General features: G+C 42.5%; 1 protein-coding gene across 1 annotated transcript in view; it reads right to left on the reverse strand.

Annotated features, from left to right (window-relative positions):
- Positions 1 to 16,682, reverse strand: part of LOC138267136 (polycystin-1-like protein 2) — an 835,832-nt gene that overhangs the window by 395,797 nt on the left and 423,353 nt on the right. The window contains exon 19 of the mRNA XM_069215990.1: positions 1,539 to 1,663. Coding sequence (XP_069072091.1) covers positions 1,539 to 1,663 — 125 coding nt within the window. The remainder of the gene's footprint in view (positions 1 to 1,538; positions 1,664 to 16,682) is intronic.

The raw sequence follows: 16,682 nt of genomic DNA on the forward strand, positions 1-16,682 counted from the left end.
ACATGTCAGTAAAGCCTGTCTGACAAGAATAATATGTTTGGCAATCATGTATTTGATTGCAATTTTAAATCGGTAACAGAACTTAACTGCAACATTGCCAATTTAATAAAATAATTGTGAAAAATTCTATGGGGGGCCTGATGATTTTTTTTCCCACTGGGGGAGCGCTGCATTAAATCTGCATTAAATAGTTTGAAGATCACTGTCCTAGAGTGTTGAGAATTATGTTGCATGCTGTGGTGAATGTGGTGAGGAAAGGTGTGAGTGGCTTGGTGTGGCAGTGGGAATTTATGATCTGGTGGGTGGTGCTGTAAGTGAAAGGGTAAGTTAGTCCTTATGATATCTTGTGAGGTGACTGGGGAGGAAGCATGATGTGGTGATGGAAAGAGTAGTCAGGCATGAAATTACATTTTTAGGTGGTCAAATGGTGCATTACTAGATACTGCAGAAGAGTGTAGCGATCTGGAATAATATGGCCACTATGGTGCAGTATGCTCTGGCCACAGGATCACCTTTGCATGACACCCCCCAAACTAATGTTGTTTGATAGTGTGTCTTGGGTATGTTGAGGTGTTGTGTTGTGTTGTGTTATGATATAGAGGTGTGAGAAGGTTGCTCCATTTAATTGTGTGGGCTGGTGTGAATTTGCAGTTTGAGAGTGTAATGGTACAGCATCATGGACAATTAAGTGGTTTGCTCTTGTATGATGTCATATGTTATGGTGTGCCATGTACTATATTATGGTTGTCTAGCTGTATGACCAGTCTCTGTCTTTAAAACGCAAGTGCCTGATAGCATGGGTCAGGGTTATACGGTGTAGGATTTGGGAGGAGTGGAATTATATTGCGGAATAGGGTATAATATATAATATGACAAAATTTTAAGTGATGTGGTGTTAGTTGGTGTGATGTGAAGAGGTATTGAGTAGTGATGAGTTGAATGGTTTGATAGGTTGTATTGTCATTGGGCCACTGGATGTCTCAATGTTGGTGTCTCCCTATCCAAGTCCAGGGGCAAGACAGTGTGGCCACTGGGTTGGTGGAGTGGTTCATGTGAGTAGTATTGAGGTCTTTGATGGTAAGCTGGTGGTGTTGTAGGTGTTTGTTTTGATTAGCTGTGTTATAGTAAGTAAAATTACAACATTTTCTATAACACATTGTTGTCCTTTCATTTGGCCTCTCTATATGTAAGGGAAACTGACGGTAAAGTACAGAGGTGTGTCAAGGAACAGTAACAGGTGGAGGAAGGGAGAAGAGTAGAGGAAAAAGTGTGGAAGATGGGACAAGAGAATGTGCAGGAATATGAAAGAAAGGTCAGGTAGATATAGATCAGAAAACAGGATGAAAGGTTTAAAGGGGAGGTTAAAAGAAATGAGGTAGGTGTGACATGGGTATTGGTGTAATTGAATGTTAGAAGGAAGTTACCCCTTTTCCACATATGTTCTTATGAGATACATAACATGCATATAAACATGGGCAGTGACTTTACTAACAGCGCTCATACCCGAGAGATAGCCAATCATCTCATGTCTGCTTTACCTGTTTATGTACATGGTAACGGATGGGGCCCTCAGGACAGTGGGTTCATCATCAGGCATTTTTCCCATCAGAAGTGCACTCTGCAGGTTTTCAACTGTACTCAGCAGCTGCTGGGATAACACACTCTGGAAGATGGAAATTGAAATAAAAAAAATATTATGAAACATTAACATTACAAATAGGCACAAGTCTTCTATAATCTTTACATATCTTGAAAATTGTTGTAAATGCTTCATATCTAATATTTTGAATTTCAAGTGATTCAGTTAGGAAGATTCACCAAAATTGTGCATGAAATAATGGAGTGAATTTTGTAAGCAGAATACATACATTGTTCAGTAAAGCTGAGCCACTAAGAAAATTGAAGACCATAAATATAACATTTTGAAAATTCCATCATGAAAGAATTGCTACTGGGATTCTCAATAAAAATGCAACATAAGCATGTTAGCATTGGCACATGGGTACACAATTAAACATGATACAATTTCTTTATAGCCTGAGAATTTCCAAATGTTAGGAAGGCTCAGGTTTTACATTGATCGGTTCTGTGCTACCTCAGCCCCCCAAGCACCGATTCAGATGGGAGGAGTATCATTGGAAAGGGGGGAATCTCCTCTTTCCAAGGAAACCTTTTCCTAATGGATCCCTGCTTGGGTATCACCACACAAGGGAGATCCCCAAGCAGGAATCCATCCACAAGACACCAGGGAGGGTGGGAGTGGACTCTTGGGCAAGGGCTAGTGCTGCCCCTAAAAATGTAAATAATACAGTCTTTCTGGCCCCCACCTGGAGGGGCAGAAGGGGGCAATTACCCCAATTTGCCTCCCAAGGGACAGAAAGCCCACTAAGCACAAGGATTACTTTTTTTATAGTAGGAGTGGGGGCTGCTTAGCATTGGCAGTGCCATGTCCCCATTCTGGATTCCCCTAGTCACCCCATTGAGGTTTTTCCTAGGTTTCTAGTTTTCAAAAATGTACATATTTGCTGGGTTTCTGTATTTGCCGGCTGAGGAAGGGCCCAAAATCCACAGCTAGACACATTGCAAAAAAAGGGTCAGTTTTCAGTTGTAAAATTTGATGTGTCCATGTTGTGTTTTGGGCTTTTCCTGTAGCCAATACTAGCCCTATCCACACAAGTGTGGTACCATTTTTATTGTAAGATTTAAGAGAACACATAATAGTAGAAGAAATGTTATTAGCAATTGTATTTTTCTGCATTTGTGCCTTCTAAATGTAAGCCAGTGTGTAAGAAAGAAGACGTTTTGAGAAATGCCCTCTAATTCACATACTAGTATGGGTACCTACAAATTTGGAGATGTGCAAATAACTGCTGCTTCTAAATGCCATATCTTGCGTTCATTTTGAAAATACATAGGTTTCCTTGATACCTATTTTTCACTCTTGATATTTTACCATATGAACTGCTCTATACCAGATACACTGTGAAAATCCATCGCAAAGTGCAGCTCAGTTATTGGCTCTGGATACCTCAAGTTCTTAGAAAAACCCCAAATCCTATCTATCCCCACAACCATAATGGTGTAGCAGATGTAATGGTATATTACTTTTTTTTGTAAATCAGCCATCGTGATGAAGTTACAATTGAAAATCTTGTCATAAATGGCAGGTTTTTCCACTTATGTTCATTTGTTTTATTTTAACACTCAGTTTCGTTGAGAAAACCTTGAAGAAGCTAAACGAAGGATCCATTGCTGACTTTAGAGTTTTGTCTAGTTTTCAGAAATGTATAGCTTTCCAGGATCCACCATGGGTTTCACACCCATTTCCACTGCAAACTGGAAGAAGGTTAAAAGCACAAAAATAGGAAAAATGGGCTATCTTCCAGTTAAATTCCAAAACTGTGTTAAAACAACTGTTTTTCTGAATTAGGTCTGCCTGTTCCGGAAGGCTGGGAAAATGGTGATTTTCATTAATGACATTTGTAAGGAAAAACTAGACACTTTCATCTGCAGCACTTTTTGCTTGTTTTTCCCCCCAAAAACTAAATTTAGCAACATTTTGGCAATATTGTGGATAATTTTTCGGTCCCCTCCAGGAGAATCCACAAACCCTGGGTACCTTTAGAATCCCCAGGATGTTGACAAAAAGGTTGCAAATTTGTAGTGGATAGCTTTTGTGGACCAAACATTATAGAAGCCTAAGCGCAAGCTATCCCAAATAGCCCAAAAAAGGTTTTGCACTGGATTGGGGTGGAGAGGCCTAGCAGCAAAAGGGTTGAGTAAAACATTGGCTTGGTGTGTAAATACCAATAAGCTAGCATAATGTAAAAAATACATCTGGCAGTGCATTCCCTAGCATTGACACCATAAATATTTCTGGATGTTCCTTTGTGTAGTGGGTGTAAGTAACATTCGGATTTGCAATATAAATATTGCAAACATTTAAGGACTGCCTCTTTTATAAAACGGCAATGTTATCTACAGCCTAAAGTTCTGACTTTACAGAGCGATGCATGTCATCATAATGTGGCACTGAAATTGAAGGGATAATGGGTAAAAGTATTCACAATTTTGTTTGGAAAAAGCTCAATGAGTAGTTTGCCACATGTATTTCTCACAACGGCAGACATTACGTTTGCAGTCTTTAAATGATGCTTTGCAAAAAAAAGGGAGCACACTGCTAAATGATGCTTATTCAATCCATATTAGGTCTCGTAAATTTCTCATTTATTTTTCAATTGTAAGTGTTCAAAAAGCAACACTACCAAAATATAATTAAATAGCCACAGACTGAAATTCGTCACTTATAGTGTCATCCCCCACTAACAAACTATGTGCAAAGATAAATGGGGGTGCAACATTGTGCAGGTGTGATCCTCTGAAGTAGATGGGCTCTTGCTTAGTCAAGAAAAACTGCTCAGTTCACAACGTCTAGAGAGGTTATTATTAGCCATAGTGCTGTGACTAAGATTCAGTGTCAGGTATACACTGCAATTCCTCACACAGTGCCTGTTAGATATTCCCTGAATTTTGTTGCAATGTCACATGGTTCTTTCAGGGGCTGAAATGTAATTTGGGTATTTTAGTCGTAGCTATAAAGGAAAACCACTGCAAGTCTGATCAGAGAGAAATGACTGTAAAATAAATAAACAGTGAATAAAATTGGCAAATGAAATGTGTCTTGGAAGAACTCTCTAAACAGATGACACGGTGATAGATTCTAAATAAGGGACATGGAGATACCTGCATGATACCTGTCATACATGAGGCAAGCAGAGAGAAAGGAGTGGCTCCAAGGTAGGTGTTGGATACGATGATTGATCAACAACATTAATGGAAAAGATTGGTAGAATCAAATCTCCTGGACACGATTTTCAGTTTTCTTCTAATGATAATGTAGAACTCAAACAATACATGACTTGTGCTATGTTCTGACTAAAATACTATTTGTACTTACTCAAGGATATTATTGTGTTGAACATGGAGTTGCAGCTGAAAGAGCATTGCTCAGTTCAGCAAGTCTTGAGGGGAATGGCACGTTAAAAATGTGTTTCCCTGTTGTGACTCTGATTGTTCTGATTTAGTGAAGGCCTTTTCAACAGTGTCTCAACCAAAGTCTCTTGTTCGTTTTTTCACATCTTTTTATTGGCAATTGTGAAAATACACATTTAAGGTCAACTTGGAATATAGGTACATATTTCACTTTGTTACATTGTCAAAACCATTGCACTTGTATTATATTAATTATCAGTGTATTATATGTATTATTGTATTGTATGTATTGTAAGTTTGTAGTGTGTGTATATGTAGTATATAATGTATTATTGTATTATATTAATTATCACGTTTAATTAAGCATTTAGTGAAAAAACAATCAGAGTAGTGCAATATATATTGAAAGATAGGTGAACTAGTAGCAATATACAGTTCTATGCAATGAGTATCAAATTCCTAATTGAGGGATCCTTAACTGTAGTATCCTTCAAGTTTGTTGTGATGTAGTATGGTTTGAGGTAAAGTTTCTCAATGTTGAGGAACAGTCATAAATTGGTGTTCTATGCAGTTTGTAAGCTTACTAACCCCTTTCACCCTACTTTGCCTCTTTCTCAGGATTTCTCCAACACACTGAGTCAGTGTTTCGACGATAAAGTTTCCACCATGAGTGCTTCCAGATTCCTTCTGATGCTTTGCCTACAAGTGCTGAAAAATCTTAAATAAGGCTGTTCTAAATAACTGTGTTCCAGTGCTGCACTGAAAAGAAACAGCTCTGAGATACCCTGCTTGTAAGTGCCAAAAGGTCTTAAATCAGGCTCCCCTAAAGAACTATGTTGCATTGCTGCACTAAAAGGAATCAGCTCTGAGATTTATTGATTTACTTACTTGAATTAGCAACTCCTTTCTCAAATAAGGCATGGTTCTCCATCATTGCAAACAGGCTCAAGTGTTCCCTATCTTACAAAAGGCTGGTGTTAAACCATCAGAACCATCATCAGTTTCATTCTAACTAATTGATGAATACATTTCAAAACAGGTAAGCACATTTCTAGAATCATCGGGTTTACTTAATTCTATCAAACTGGGTATTGTTTGGGCCATAGCATTGCTAAAGTTCTCCTAGAAGCTGTGGATGACTAGAGACAGAGAGGTGGATGGGAATGGAATGGTCTCACTGACCTTATTCCAGGTGATTTGGCAGTGTCATGGCTCACTTGTGATGTGCCAGGATTACTAGCTTAGCCTTGATGTGGTTCAAATCATTTCTGTCAAATCATTCCCAATGTGTCAGCTTGGCTTTTTTCACCTCTTCTACTCTGCCTTTGAACTGTGAAGGTTCCTTGTGGTCAGTCTTGTTCCTTCACCCATTTAATATCCCTATTGAAGCACTGGCCATTCTTATCCCCTCATGTGGCTTCTGCTTGTACATGGATGTTAATAACACCCAATTTATCATTTGGTTGGATGGTGATGTGGTATCAGCTTCATTCTTTCAATGACTTAAACTAAATACTGCCAAAATTAGCAAAAATGTAATGAGGCATGGCTGACTCTCCATAGATTGAACAACACTCACCTCTGTCCTACTCCAGTCTCCTTGGTTCACAAACTTAAGAGTTCAATTTTTTCAGAGCCTAATTGGTCTGCAGAATTATCCCTTGTAATTGTTTTGTATTCTTTTCACATGTGGCACATCTGGAAAGTGATCTCCTCAAATCATAATGGTGCATATGGACCCATCACGGGCATTGTGGACTTGTGATCAAGTATTCCACAACCATTTACTTTGATTACCTAAATTGTGAGTTCATTGTCTACAGGTAATATAGAACCATTCTGCCAGCATTGCTTTTGGCTCCATTGATTTTGCCACACAAAACTGTTACTGCTTTGGCTTCACTGGTTGCTTAACACCTGCTTTGCTTTGTTTGGAGATCTTTCTATGATCCACCATGCCATGTATGGCTATTGTCTCACCTTCATTAAAGACAACCTAACACACTGGCTCTTGATCATCTTCATCTAATTAGCCCACATTAGCTCCAACCTGATAGTTTGCCCAATTTTATGTTGGTAAAGGCAGAGGCAGGCCTAGTTATTTCTAGGACGGTTGGCACAATAGCTGTTAAGGACAAAAGTATGTGTTACAAGGGCTTCACTCATCTGTGTGATAAAGATTGCAAATTAGGAGCCCCCAATATTTGCTACATAGGAAGGAGTATTGGCTAAAAGTGATTAATGGAGGACTCTGATAAAAATACTTAAATGCAAAGAGAGAAGCTAATTCCAAGCAGAACAATTGGTTAAATCTGCATATAGTCCTCCAAGAAACTGGGTGATTTGGAACACAGTTAGTTTGTGGGGTTTAATTGAATGTTCCAATCCTGTCAGCCATGATCTTGAAATATCAGCCATTTGGGCAATTTTCATCACTTTATGCTTCAGTTGAGGCTCTAGTTCAGAGAGATGCAGAACTATTAGAGGGTATCAAACCTTTTACTGCAGCAGAAGTATGTATAGCTATATATATTGTTTTTTAAATAGTAAATTTGTCGGTCTGGGCTACACATCACCTGATCTTTGAAAACATGAGCTTTTTGAGTCAAATGCCTTTATCCTCTGGATGGTGAGTCATATATTACATATGGGTCCAAGTTCATGGAAGATAGAAATTAATAGACATAGACATAGATTCATAAAAACTGATCTCAATTGGAGTCAGGTCACAACTGTCCTATATCACTCCTAGATGTTATAGGAAGAAGTTTTGGAAACCTGGTTGTAGAAAGACTCAACGGGGGTGTGTACTCTAAGGGGGCTTTTATATGATGTCAAGACTGGTTTCTGAAAGGTTAATAGTAACATTGGCCAAGCATTTTATTTTCTTGCCATGAGAATAATGTTTGGAAACCTTCAGGAAAGTTGCTTTTTCTTCTCATGCTTCGATGTTAAGAGTGCACAGGATGCAGTAGCCATGAGGGAACATTTAGGCCTATGCAGTTTATGGTTATTTGCCTGAGATTAATAGAGCAAATTAATATTAATGCATAATCATAGCATAGCAAGGGTAAAGTTTGACTTGAATGGCAATTTAAAAGATGGACTACCCATAACAAAAGGTAAGTGAGGTAATGGCCTTGTTTAGCTCTATTTCTTTTGTATGTCTTTTTTAATAGCAGACACACTAAGTTAAGAAAGCTCCATGCAGATTCACTTATATCATGCTGCACCCCGTCTCTAGTTTTGCATGCAGATGGCACAGTTTTATGCACCTACATCAGGTGTTCAATCATTTTATAGAAATAATAGTTTGGTGATCCTCAAATGCCTGATAATGGTTCTGTTAAAGAGTCAAACAATTAAATGACAGAGAAGCCTGTCAGGGTTATGGCACATATATGGCATAAACCAGAGTCTATATTCATAACAGATGGTAAGCTACAGCAATTAAAGTTTTGGGAAAAGATTGAGACTGTTGAGTGTAAGTTCACACTTTAGGAAAGTCTGGGCCAAAGTCACCAAATTAAACCTAACATGGTTGTGAACATTTTATGTTCCCTTAGAAAATAAGGGCTTTATAGGTCCACTTTAGGTTAGAGGTTTTGTCTTTAGGATAACAAAGCAGAAGCTAGGCTTGTAATTAAGGCTCATTATGTCAGTGGATGTGTCCTGAATACACCAGAGAAACATTTGTTCACTTTTTAATATTTTGCCTATTTTTTATGCAGGTTAGGAGGAGGTGGCTGTATCCCCTTTCTAATTACAACAACATCGGAATATTATCGGAGGATGTGCAATATTGTTTCCTGAAAGAGCACTCTAGTGTGATTTTGGATGTAGCAAGTTTTATCCATTGCTGTTGGTCTTCCAATCAGAGATGGTTAAAGGGGGGGATTCTGTACATCTGACATGAGAGTCATCTCCTGACCCAGTCTGAAAATGAATAACAATAACAGCTCAAGGGAGTGGAATACTTATGCTTGAATGATATTCTGCATTTATGCACCCATAAAAGGTTTATTGTTTTTCTTATGCATTCTCATTAAATTGTGATGATGCTGCTCTTTCAAAATTGTGTCCTCTGTAAAGGTTTTCTGATCAGGGCCTCTTGGGTTATGTGATTTTGCAGTGCTATGGTTTCAGCATCATTAGTAATTTGCCGCATTTGACATATAATGAAAATGTCACTTACCCAGTGTACATCTGTTCGTGGCATTAGTCGCTGCAGATCCACATGTTGTGCATAGCCCGCCATCTGGTGTTGGGTCGGAGTGTTACAAGTTGTTTTTCTTCTAAGAAGTCTTTCGAGTCACGAGACCGAGGGACTCCTCCTCCTTTGCTTCCATTGCGCATGGGCGTCGACTCCATCTTCGATTGTTTTCCCCGCAGAGGGTGAGGTAGGAGTTGTGTGTGTTAGTAATAGTGCCCATGCAATGGAGTGAATAAGTATGTACCAGTTAAGGTTTAAGTAATATATTTACAAAATGTACAAAGTTGAAGATAACTTCCAAACGGCTACAGGCTCCCGGGGAGGCGGGTGGGCACATGTGAATCTGCAGCGACTAATGCCACGAACAGATGTACACTGGGTAAGTGACATTTTCAGTTCGATGGCATGTGTAGCTGCAGATACACATGTTGTGCATAGACTAGTAAGCAGTTATCTCCCAAAAAGCGGTGGCTCAGCCTGTAGGAGTGGAAGTAGTCTGAAATAGAGTTCGTAGTACGGCTTGACCTACTGTGGCTTGTTGTGCGGATAGCACGTCTACACAGTAGTGCTTAGTAAATGTGTGAGGCGTAGACCATGTGGCTGCCTTACATATCTCGTGCATTGGAATATTCCCTAGGAAGGCCATGCTAGCGCCTTTCTTACGGGTTGAGTGTGCCCTTGGTGTAATGGGCAGCTCCCTTTTTGCTTTAAGGTAGCAGATTTGGATGCATTTAACTATCCATCTGGCTATACCCTGTTTTGATATTGGGTTTCCTGTATGAGGTTTTTGGAATGCAATAAACAGTTGTTTTGTTTTTCTGATTTCTTTCGTTCTGTCAATGTAGTACTCTAGTGCTCTTCTGATGTCTAATGTATGTAGTGCCCTTTCAGCTACCGAGTCTGGCTGTGGGAAGAACACTGGTAGTTCTACCGTTTGATTTAAGTGGAACGGTGAAATAACCTTTGGTAGAAATTTAGGATTGGTTCTTAGGACTACCTTATTTTTGTGTATTTGGATATAAGGTTCTTGTATTGTAAACGCCTGAATTTCACTTACTCTTCTTAGAGATGTGATGGCGATGAGAAATGCAACTTTCCAGGTTAGGAATTGTATTTCGCAAGAATGCATGGGTTCAAAAGGTGGACCCATGAGTCTTGTTAAGACGATGTTGAGGTTCCATGAAGGAACGGGTGGTGTCCTTGGTGTTATAATTCTTTTGAGGCCTTCCATAAACGCTTTAATGACAGGTATCCTAAATAGTGAAGTTGAATGGGTAATCTGCAGGTATGCAGATATTGCTGAGAGGTGTATTTTAATGGAAGAGAAGGCCAGGTTCGATTTTTGTAAGTGTAGTAAGTAACCCACTACATCCTTTGGAGATGCGTGTAATGGTTGAATTTGATTATTATGGCAGCAGCAAGCAAACCTTTTCCATTTGCTTGCATAGCAGTGTCTAGTGGATGGTCTTCTAGCTTGCTTTATGACTTCCATACATTCTTGGGTGAGGTTTAAGTGTCCGAATTCTAGGATTTCAGGAGCCAGATTGCTAGATTCAGCGATGCTGGGTTTGGATGCCTGATCTGTTGTTTGTGTTGTGTTAACAGATCTGGCCTGTTGGGTAACTTGACGTGGGGTACTACTGATAGGTCTAGCAGTGTTGTGTACCATGGTTGCCTCGCCCATGTTGGTGCTATCAGTATGAGTTTGAGTTTGTTTTGACTCAATTTGTTTACTAGATATGGAAGGAGAGGGAGAGGGGGAAAAGCGTACGCAAATATCCCTGACCAGTTCATCCATAGGGCATTGCCTTGGGACTGCCTGTGTGGGTATCTGGATGCGAAGTTTTGGCATTTTGCGTTCTCCTTTGTTGCAAAAAGGTCTATTTGAGGTGTTCCCCAAATTTTGAAGTAAGTGTTTAGAATTTGGGGGTGAATTTCCCATTCGTGGACCTGTTGGTGATCTCGAGAGAGATTGTCTGCAAGTTGATTCTGGATTCCCAGAATAAACTGTGCTATTAGGCGAATGTGGTTGTGAATTGCCCATTGCCATATTTTTTGTGCCAGGAGGCACAGCTGTGTCGAGTGTCCCCCCCCTGTTTGTTTAGATAATACATTGTTGTCATGTTGTCTGTTTTGACAAGAATGTACTTGTGGGTTATGATGGGTTGGAATGCTTTTAACGCTAGGAAAACTGGTAGCAGTTCGAGGTGATTTATATGCAGCTTTGTTTGATGTACGTCCCATTGTCCTTGGATGCTGTGTTGATTGAGGTGTGCTCCCCACCCTGTCATGGAAGCATCTGTTGTTATCACGTATTGTGGCACTGGGTCTTGGAAAGGCCGCCCTTTGTTTAAATTTATACTGTTTGATGCTAGGCACTGTTGTAAGGGCCTCATGTGCAGTCTTGCATTCGGGACAATGGCTATGCATGAGGACATCATGCCTAGGAGTTGTAATACCGTCTTTGCCTGTATTTTTTGTGTTGGATACATGGTTTGTATAACTTTTTGGAAATTTTGAACCCTTTGTGGACTTGGAGTGGCTATTCCCCTTGTTGTGTCTATTGTTGCTCCTAGGTATTGCTGTACTTTGCACGGCAGAACGCGTGATTTCGCATAGTTGACGGAGAAACCGAGTTTGTAGAGGGTTTGTATGACCTGATCTGTGTGGTGTGAACACTTTGTCAGTGAGTTGGTCTTGAGTAGCCAATCGTCTAGATACGGGAATACGTGTATTTGCTGCCTTCTGATGTGTGCAGCTACTACTGCTAGGCATTTTGTAAAGACTCTTGGTGCGGTTGTTATACCGAACGGCAATACTTTGAATTGGTAATGTATTCCTTTGAATACAAACCTTAGGTATTTCCTGTGCGAGGGATGTACCGGTATGTGGAAATATGCGTCTTTGAGATCTAAGGTTGTCATGTAGTCTTGTTGCTTTAGCAATGGTAACACTTCTTGTAGCGTGACCATGTGAAAGTGTTCTGATTTGATGTAGGTGTTTAGTGTTCTGAGATCTAGGATTGGTCTCAGTGTTTTGTCCTTTTTTGGTATTAGAAAGTACAGTGAGTAAACTCCTGTGTTTATTTGTGTACCTGGTACCAGTTCTATTGCGTTCTTTTGCAGTAATGCTTGAACTTCTATTTCCAGAAGGTCTGAATGCTGTTTTGATATATTCTGTGTTTTTGGTGGTATATTTGGAGGGATTTGGAGAAATTCTATGCAATAACCATGTTGGATAATTGCTAAGACCCAAGTGTCTGTTGTTATTTCCTCCCAAGATTGGTAATACTGACTTATTCTTCCCCCCACTGGTGTTGTGTGGAGGGGATGAGTGACCTGTGAGTCACTGTTTGGTTGCAGGTGTTTTCGGCCTTTGAAATTTTCCCCTGTTTCTAGGGAATTGTCCTCCTCTGTACTGGCCCCGAAAGCCTCCCCTTTGGTACTGTCCCTGGTAGGTAGATGGTGTTGAGTGTGAGGTACTGGCTTGTGTGGCCTGACCCCGAAACCCCCCTCTGAAGGTTGTTTTGCGGAAGGTGCCGAAAGTGCCTCTGCCCTGCGGGGAATAGAGTGCGCCCATGGCCTTGGCAGTGTCAGTGTCCTTTTTTAGCTTCTCAATTGCCGTGTCCACTTCAGGTCCGAACAATTGTTGCTCATTGAATGGCATATTGAGCACCGCTTGCTGTATCTCCGGTTTAAAGCCAGATGTTCGTAACCACGCGTGCCTTCTTATGGTTACTGCTGTGTTAATTGTTCTTGCAGCTGTGTCAGCTGCATCCATAGAGGAGCGTATTTGGTTATTGGAGATATTTTGTCCCTCCTCAACCACCTGTTTCGCCCTTTTTTGTAAATCCTTGGGTAGATGCTCGATGAGGTGCTGCATCTCGTCCCAATGGGCTCTATCATATCGCGCTAGGAGCGCTTGAGAGTTAGCGATGCGCCACTGGTTTGCAGCTTGTACTGCGACCCTTTTTCCGGCTGCGTCGAACTTGCGGCTTTCTTTATCCGGAGGTGGTGCATCGCCTGACGTGTGAGAGTTGGCTCTCTTGCGAGCTGCCCCTACTACAACCGAATCTGGTGGGAGTTGTGAGGTGATGAAAGCAGGGTCTGTGGGCGGTGCTTTGTATTTCTTTTCCACCCTTGGTGTTATTGCTCTACTCTTGACAGGCTCTTTGAAGATTTGCTTTGCGTGCCTTAGCATTCCTGGGAGCATAGTCAGGCTCTGGTAGGTGCTATGGGTGGAGGAGAGGGTGTTGAAAAGTAAGTCATCCTCGACAGGTTCCGAGTGTAGCGACACGTTATGGAACTCTGCTGCCCTAGCTACCACCTGTGAATACGCTGTGCTGTCCTCTGGTGGTGAGGGCTTGGTAGGATACGCCTCCGGACTGTTGTCTGACACTGGGGCGTCGTATAGGTCCCAAGCGTCCTGGTCATCTTGGCTCATGGTGGTGTGAGCTGGTGAGTGTGACGGAGTCTGTGCTGGTGATATGTAAGTTACAGGTGGAGGAGAGGGTGGCGGAGTTACCTTCTTCACCACTTTTGTTTGTGGTGCTTGTTCCTGTATTTGGAACTCAAGTCTCCTTTTTCTCCTAATAGGGGGAAGGGTGCTGATCTTCCCTGTTCCACTCTGTATAAAGATCCGCTTTTGAGTGTGGTCTACTTCAGTGGACTGTAACTCTTCCTCGAATCTATGTTTGCGCAATTGAGAGGACAGTGATTGCTCCTCTGAATATGAGCTGGTTGTTGGCTCGCTTGCCGGTCGTTTCGGCACCGAAACTATGTCCTTACTCGTTTTCGGCTCCGAGGCGACTTTTCTCTTTTTTGGAGTCGAAACTTCTCGGCGTCGATCCTCCTCGGTGCCGCTGTCTCTGCGTCGAGCAGCTTCGGCTCCGATGTCTTGGCGTCGATCTTTGTCGGCAGCACTTTCTCAGTCCCGAGATTGCTGCGTGCCTGTGTCTCGACCCGAGTCGGACGATCTCGGCACCAGTTCGGCCTTTTTCGGTGCCGATGGGCGGTCACCGACTTTATGGGTTGAGCCATGGCCTGTTGGCAGTGGCGTCCCCTGGGCCTTGTCAGTTTTCTTGTGTGCTGGCTTCGACGTCTAACTTACTGTTTCGTGGACGTTGAATTCCTCCGAGTCCGATTCATGGATAGAGAAGGCTTCCTCTTCTTCTCCTTGTTCCTCGAACTCTCGGTGTCCTGTCGGCATGGACGCCATCTGTAATCTTCTGGCTCGCCGGTCACGGAGCGTTTTTCGGGATCGAAACGCGCGACAGGCCTCACAAATTTCTTCCTTGTGCTCGGGCGACAGGCACAGGTTACAGACCAAATGTTGGTCTGTATATGGGTATTTGTTGTGGCATTAAGGCAGAATCGGAACGGGGTCCGTTCCATGAGCCTCGATGTTACACGCGGTCGGGCCGACCAGGCCCCGACGGGGGATCGAAATTACCCCGAAGGGCTACCGGAGCTCTTCACGATTCGATTCGGTGTCGATTCTATCTAATCCGATCGCGAACGCAACAATACCGACGTAATTTTCCGAATTTCTAACTATCTTTCCGTTCCGAACCCGGACCGAAAAGGAACACGTCCGAACCCGATGGCGGAAAGAAAACAATCGAAGATGGAGTCGACGCCCATGCGCAAAGGAAGCAAAGGAGGAGGAGTCCATCGGTCTCGTGACTCGAAAGACTTCTTCGAAGAAAAACAACTTGTAACACTCCGACCCAACACCAGATGGCGGGCTATGCACAACATGTGTATCTGCAGCTACACATGCCATCGAACAAATGTTTTCTAGCTCAAAAGGACCTAGGGGGTCATTCTGACCCTGGCGGCCGGTGACCGCCAGGGTCACCGACCACGGGAGCACCGCCAACAGGCTGGCGGTGCTCCCTCGAGCATTCTGACCGCGGCGGTTCAGCCGCGGTCAGAAACGGAAAGTCGGCGGTCTCCCGCCGACTTTCCGCTGCTCGGGTGAATCCTCCATGGCTGCGGAGCGCGGATTCTGACACCCCCTACCGCCATCCTGCAGGTCTCCCGCCAGGAACAGGATGGCGGTAGGGGGTGCCGCGGGGCCCCTGGGGGCCCCTGCAGTGCCCATGCCCATGGCATGGGCACTGCAGGGGCCCCCGTAAGAGGGCCCCACTGTGTATTTCAGTGTCTGCAAAGCAGACACTGAAATACGCGACGGGTGCAACTGCACCCGTCGCACCTTCCCACTACGCCGGCTCCATTAGGAGCCGGCGTCCTCGTGGGAAGGTAGATTTGCCCTGGACTGGCGGGCGGCCTTTTGGCGGCCGCCCGCCAGCCCAGGGCAAATCTCAAAATACCCTCCGCGGTCTTGTGACCGCGGAGCGGTATTTTGACGGGGGAACATTGGCGGGCGGCCTCCGCCGCCCGCCAATGTTAGAATGACCCCCCAAATGTTATTAAAAACTCAGTGTTACTGTGCAGTAGGAGCCCTTATCAAAGGTTTATTGGTCACGTTTCTGTTGCTTATTTCTGTATTTGGATGTTAAACTAGTACTAATGAGATGAAACCATTGCCCAGATTGCACTAACATGTATAAAATATTTAAAAAATGCCATCACAGAATGTGCTGCATTATGCCGCACACTTTTCCTTTTCTTACCACATAATTTAGTCAGCCCTGATGCATAATTTGGTCCACCCCTACTGCATAATTCCAGTGTCCCTGATTACGATAGATACATTAATGCTACTGAATGGCAAACTGTTTGTGTTGTATGTACTAACTGATGGAAAGTTTTAAACAAATAAACAATTTTGATACTGAACGGCTGGCTACGCTTATATCACCCTATCATGTCACTTGAGACCCTCCAACTCTGTTCTATTTGCCGTTTCTACATTTAATAGAGCTTTGGTTGGTGGACACAAGATCTCTATTTTGAGTTCTAGGGTGGGTGTCAATTAATTACAGGAAATGTAGTCCTGCTAGCAATAAGCAAAGATCTATCTCTTTCCATTAAACACCTTCTGGTCATTTTATGGGATTTCAGTAACTTACAGGGTCTCATAGCTTAATAAGAAAGGAGAAGCACCCAAACCTCCCATTAGCAAATGGGTGCAAGCCATGAACACGTTAGGCAATTTGAGATAGGGTGTCCTCTAAGGGGAGCCTGGCACCACACCTCTGACCATCACTGGCTGCCTGGCAGGACCAATAAATGAGATAGATTGGCTACAAATAATGCTTTATTGAATATTTATGTCCTATTTCCATTTTTTTGACATTTCTACAAGGGATTTCCAGCTTGATTACAGGGAATAATGCTATCAATTGGAATATATGAACGATTCAAAGCCGGAGAACCTTCCATTGCATGGAGAACTATTGGAAGTACACAAGAGGTGACAGACTGTCCATCCTTCAGTCTTAGCAGTAAGGGTTGTCCCTTTCATAACCAAACGGGCCAGTGATACCCAACGTGTAACCCGTGAGCAATAT

This window comes from Pleurodeles waltl, chromosome 12 (assembly GCF_031143425.1).
Source record: "Pleurodeles waltl isolate 20211129_DDA chromosome 12, aPleWal1.hap1.20221129, whole genome shotgun sequence".
Taxonomy (NCBI): Eukaryota; Metazoa; Chordata; class Amphibia; order Caudata; family Salamandridae; genus Pleurodeles; species Pleurodeles waltl.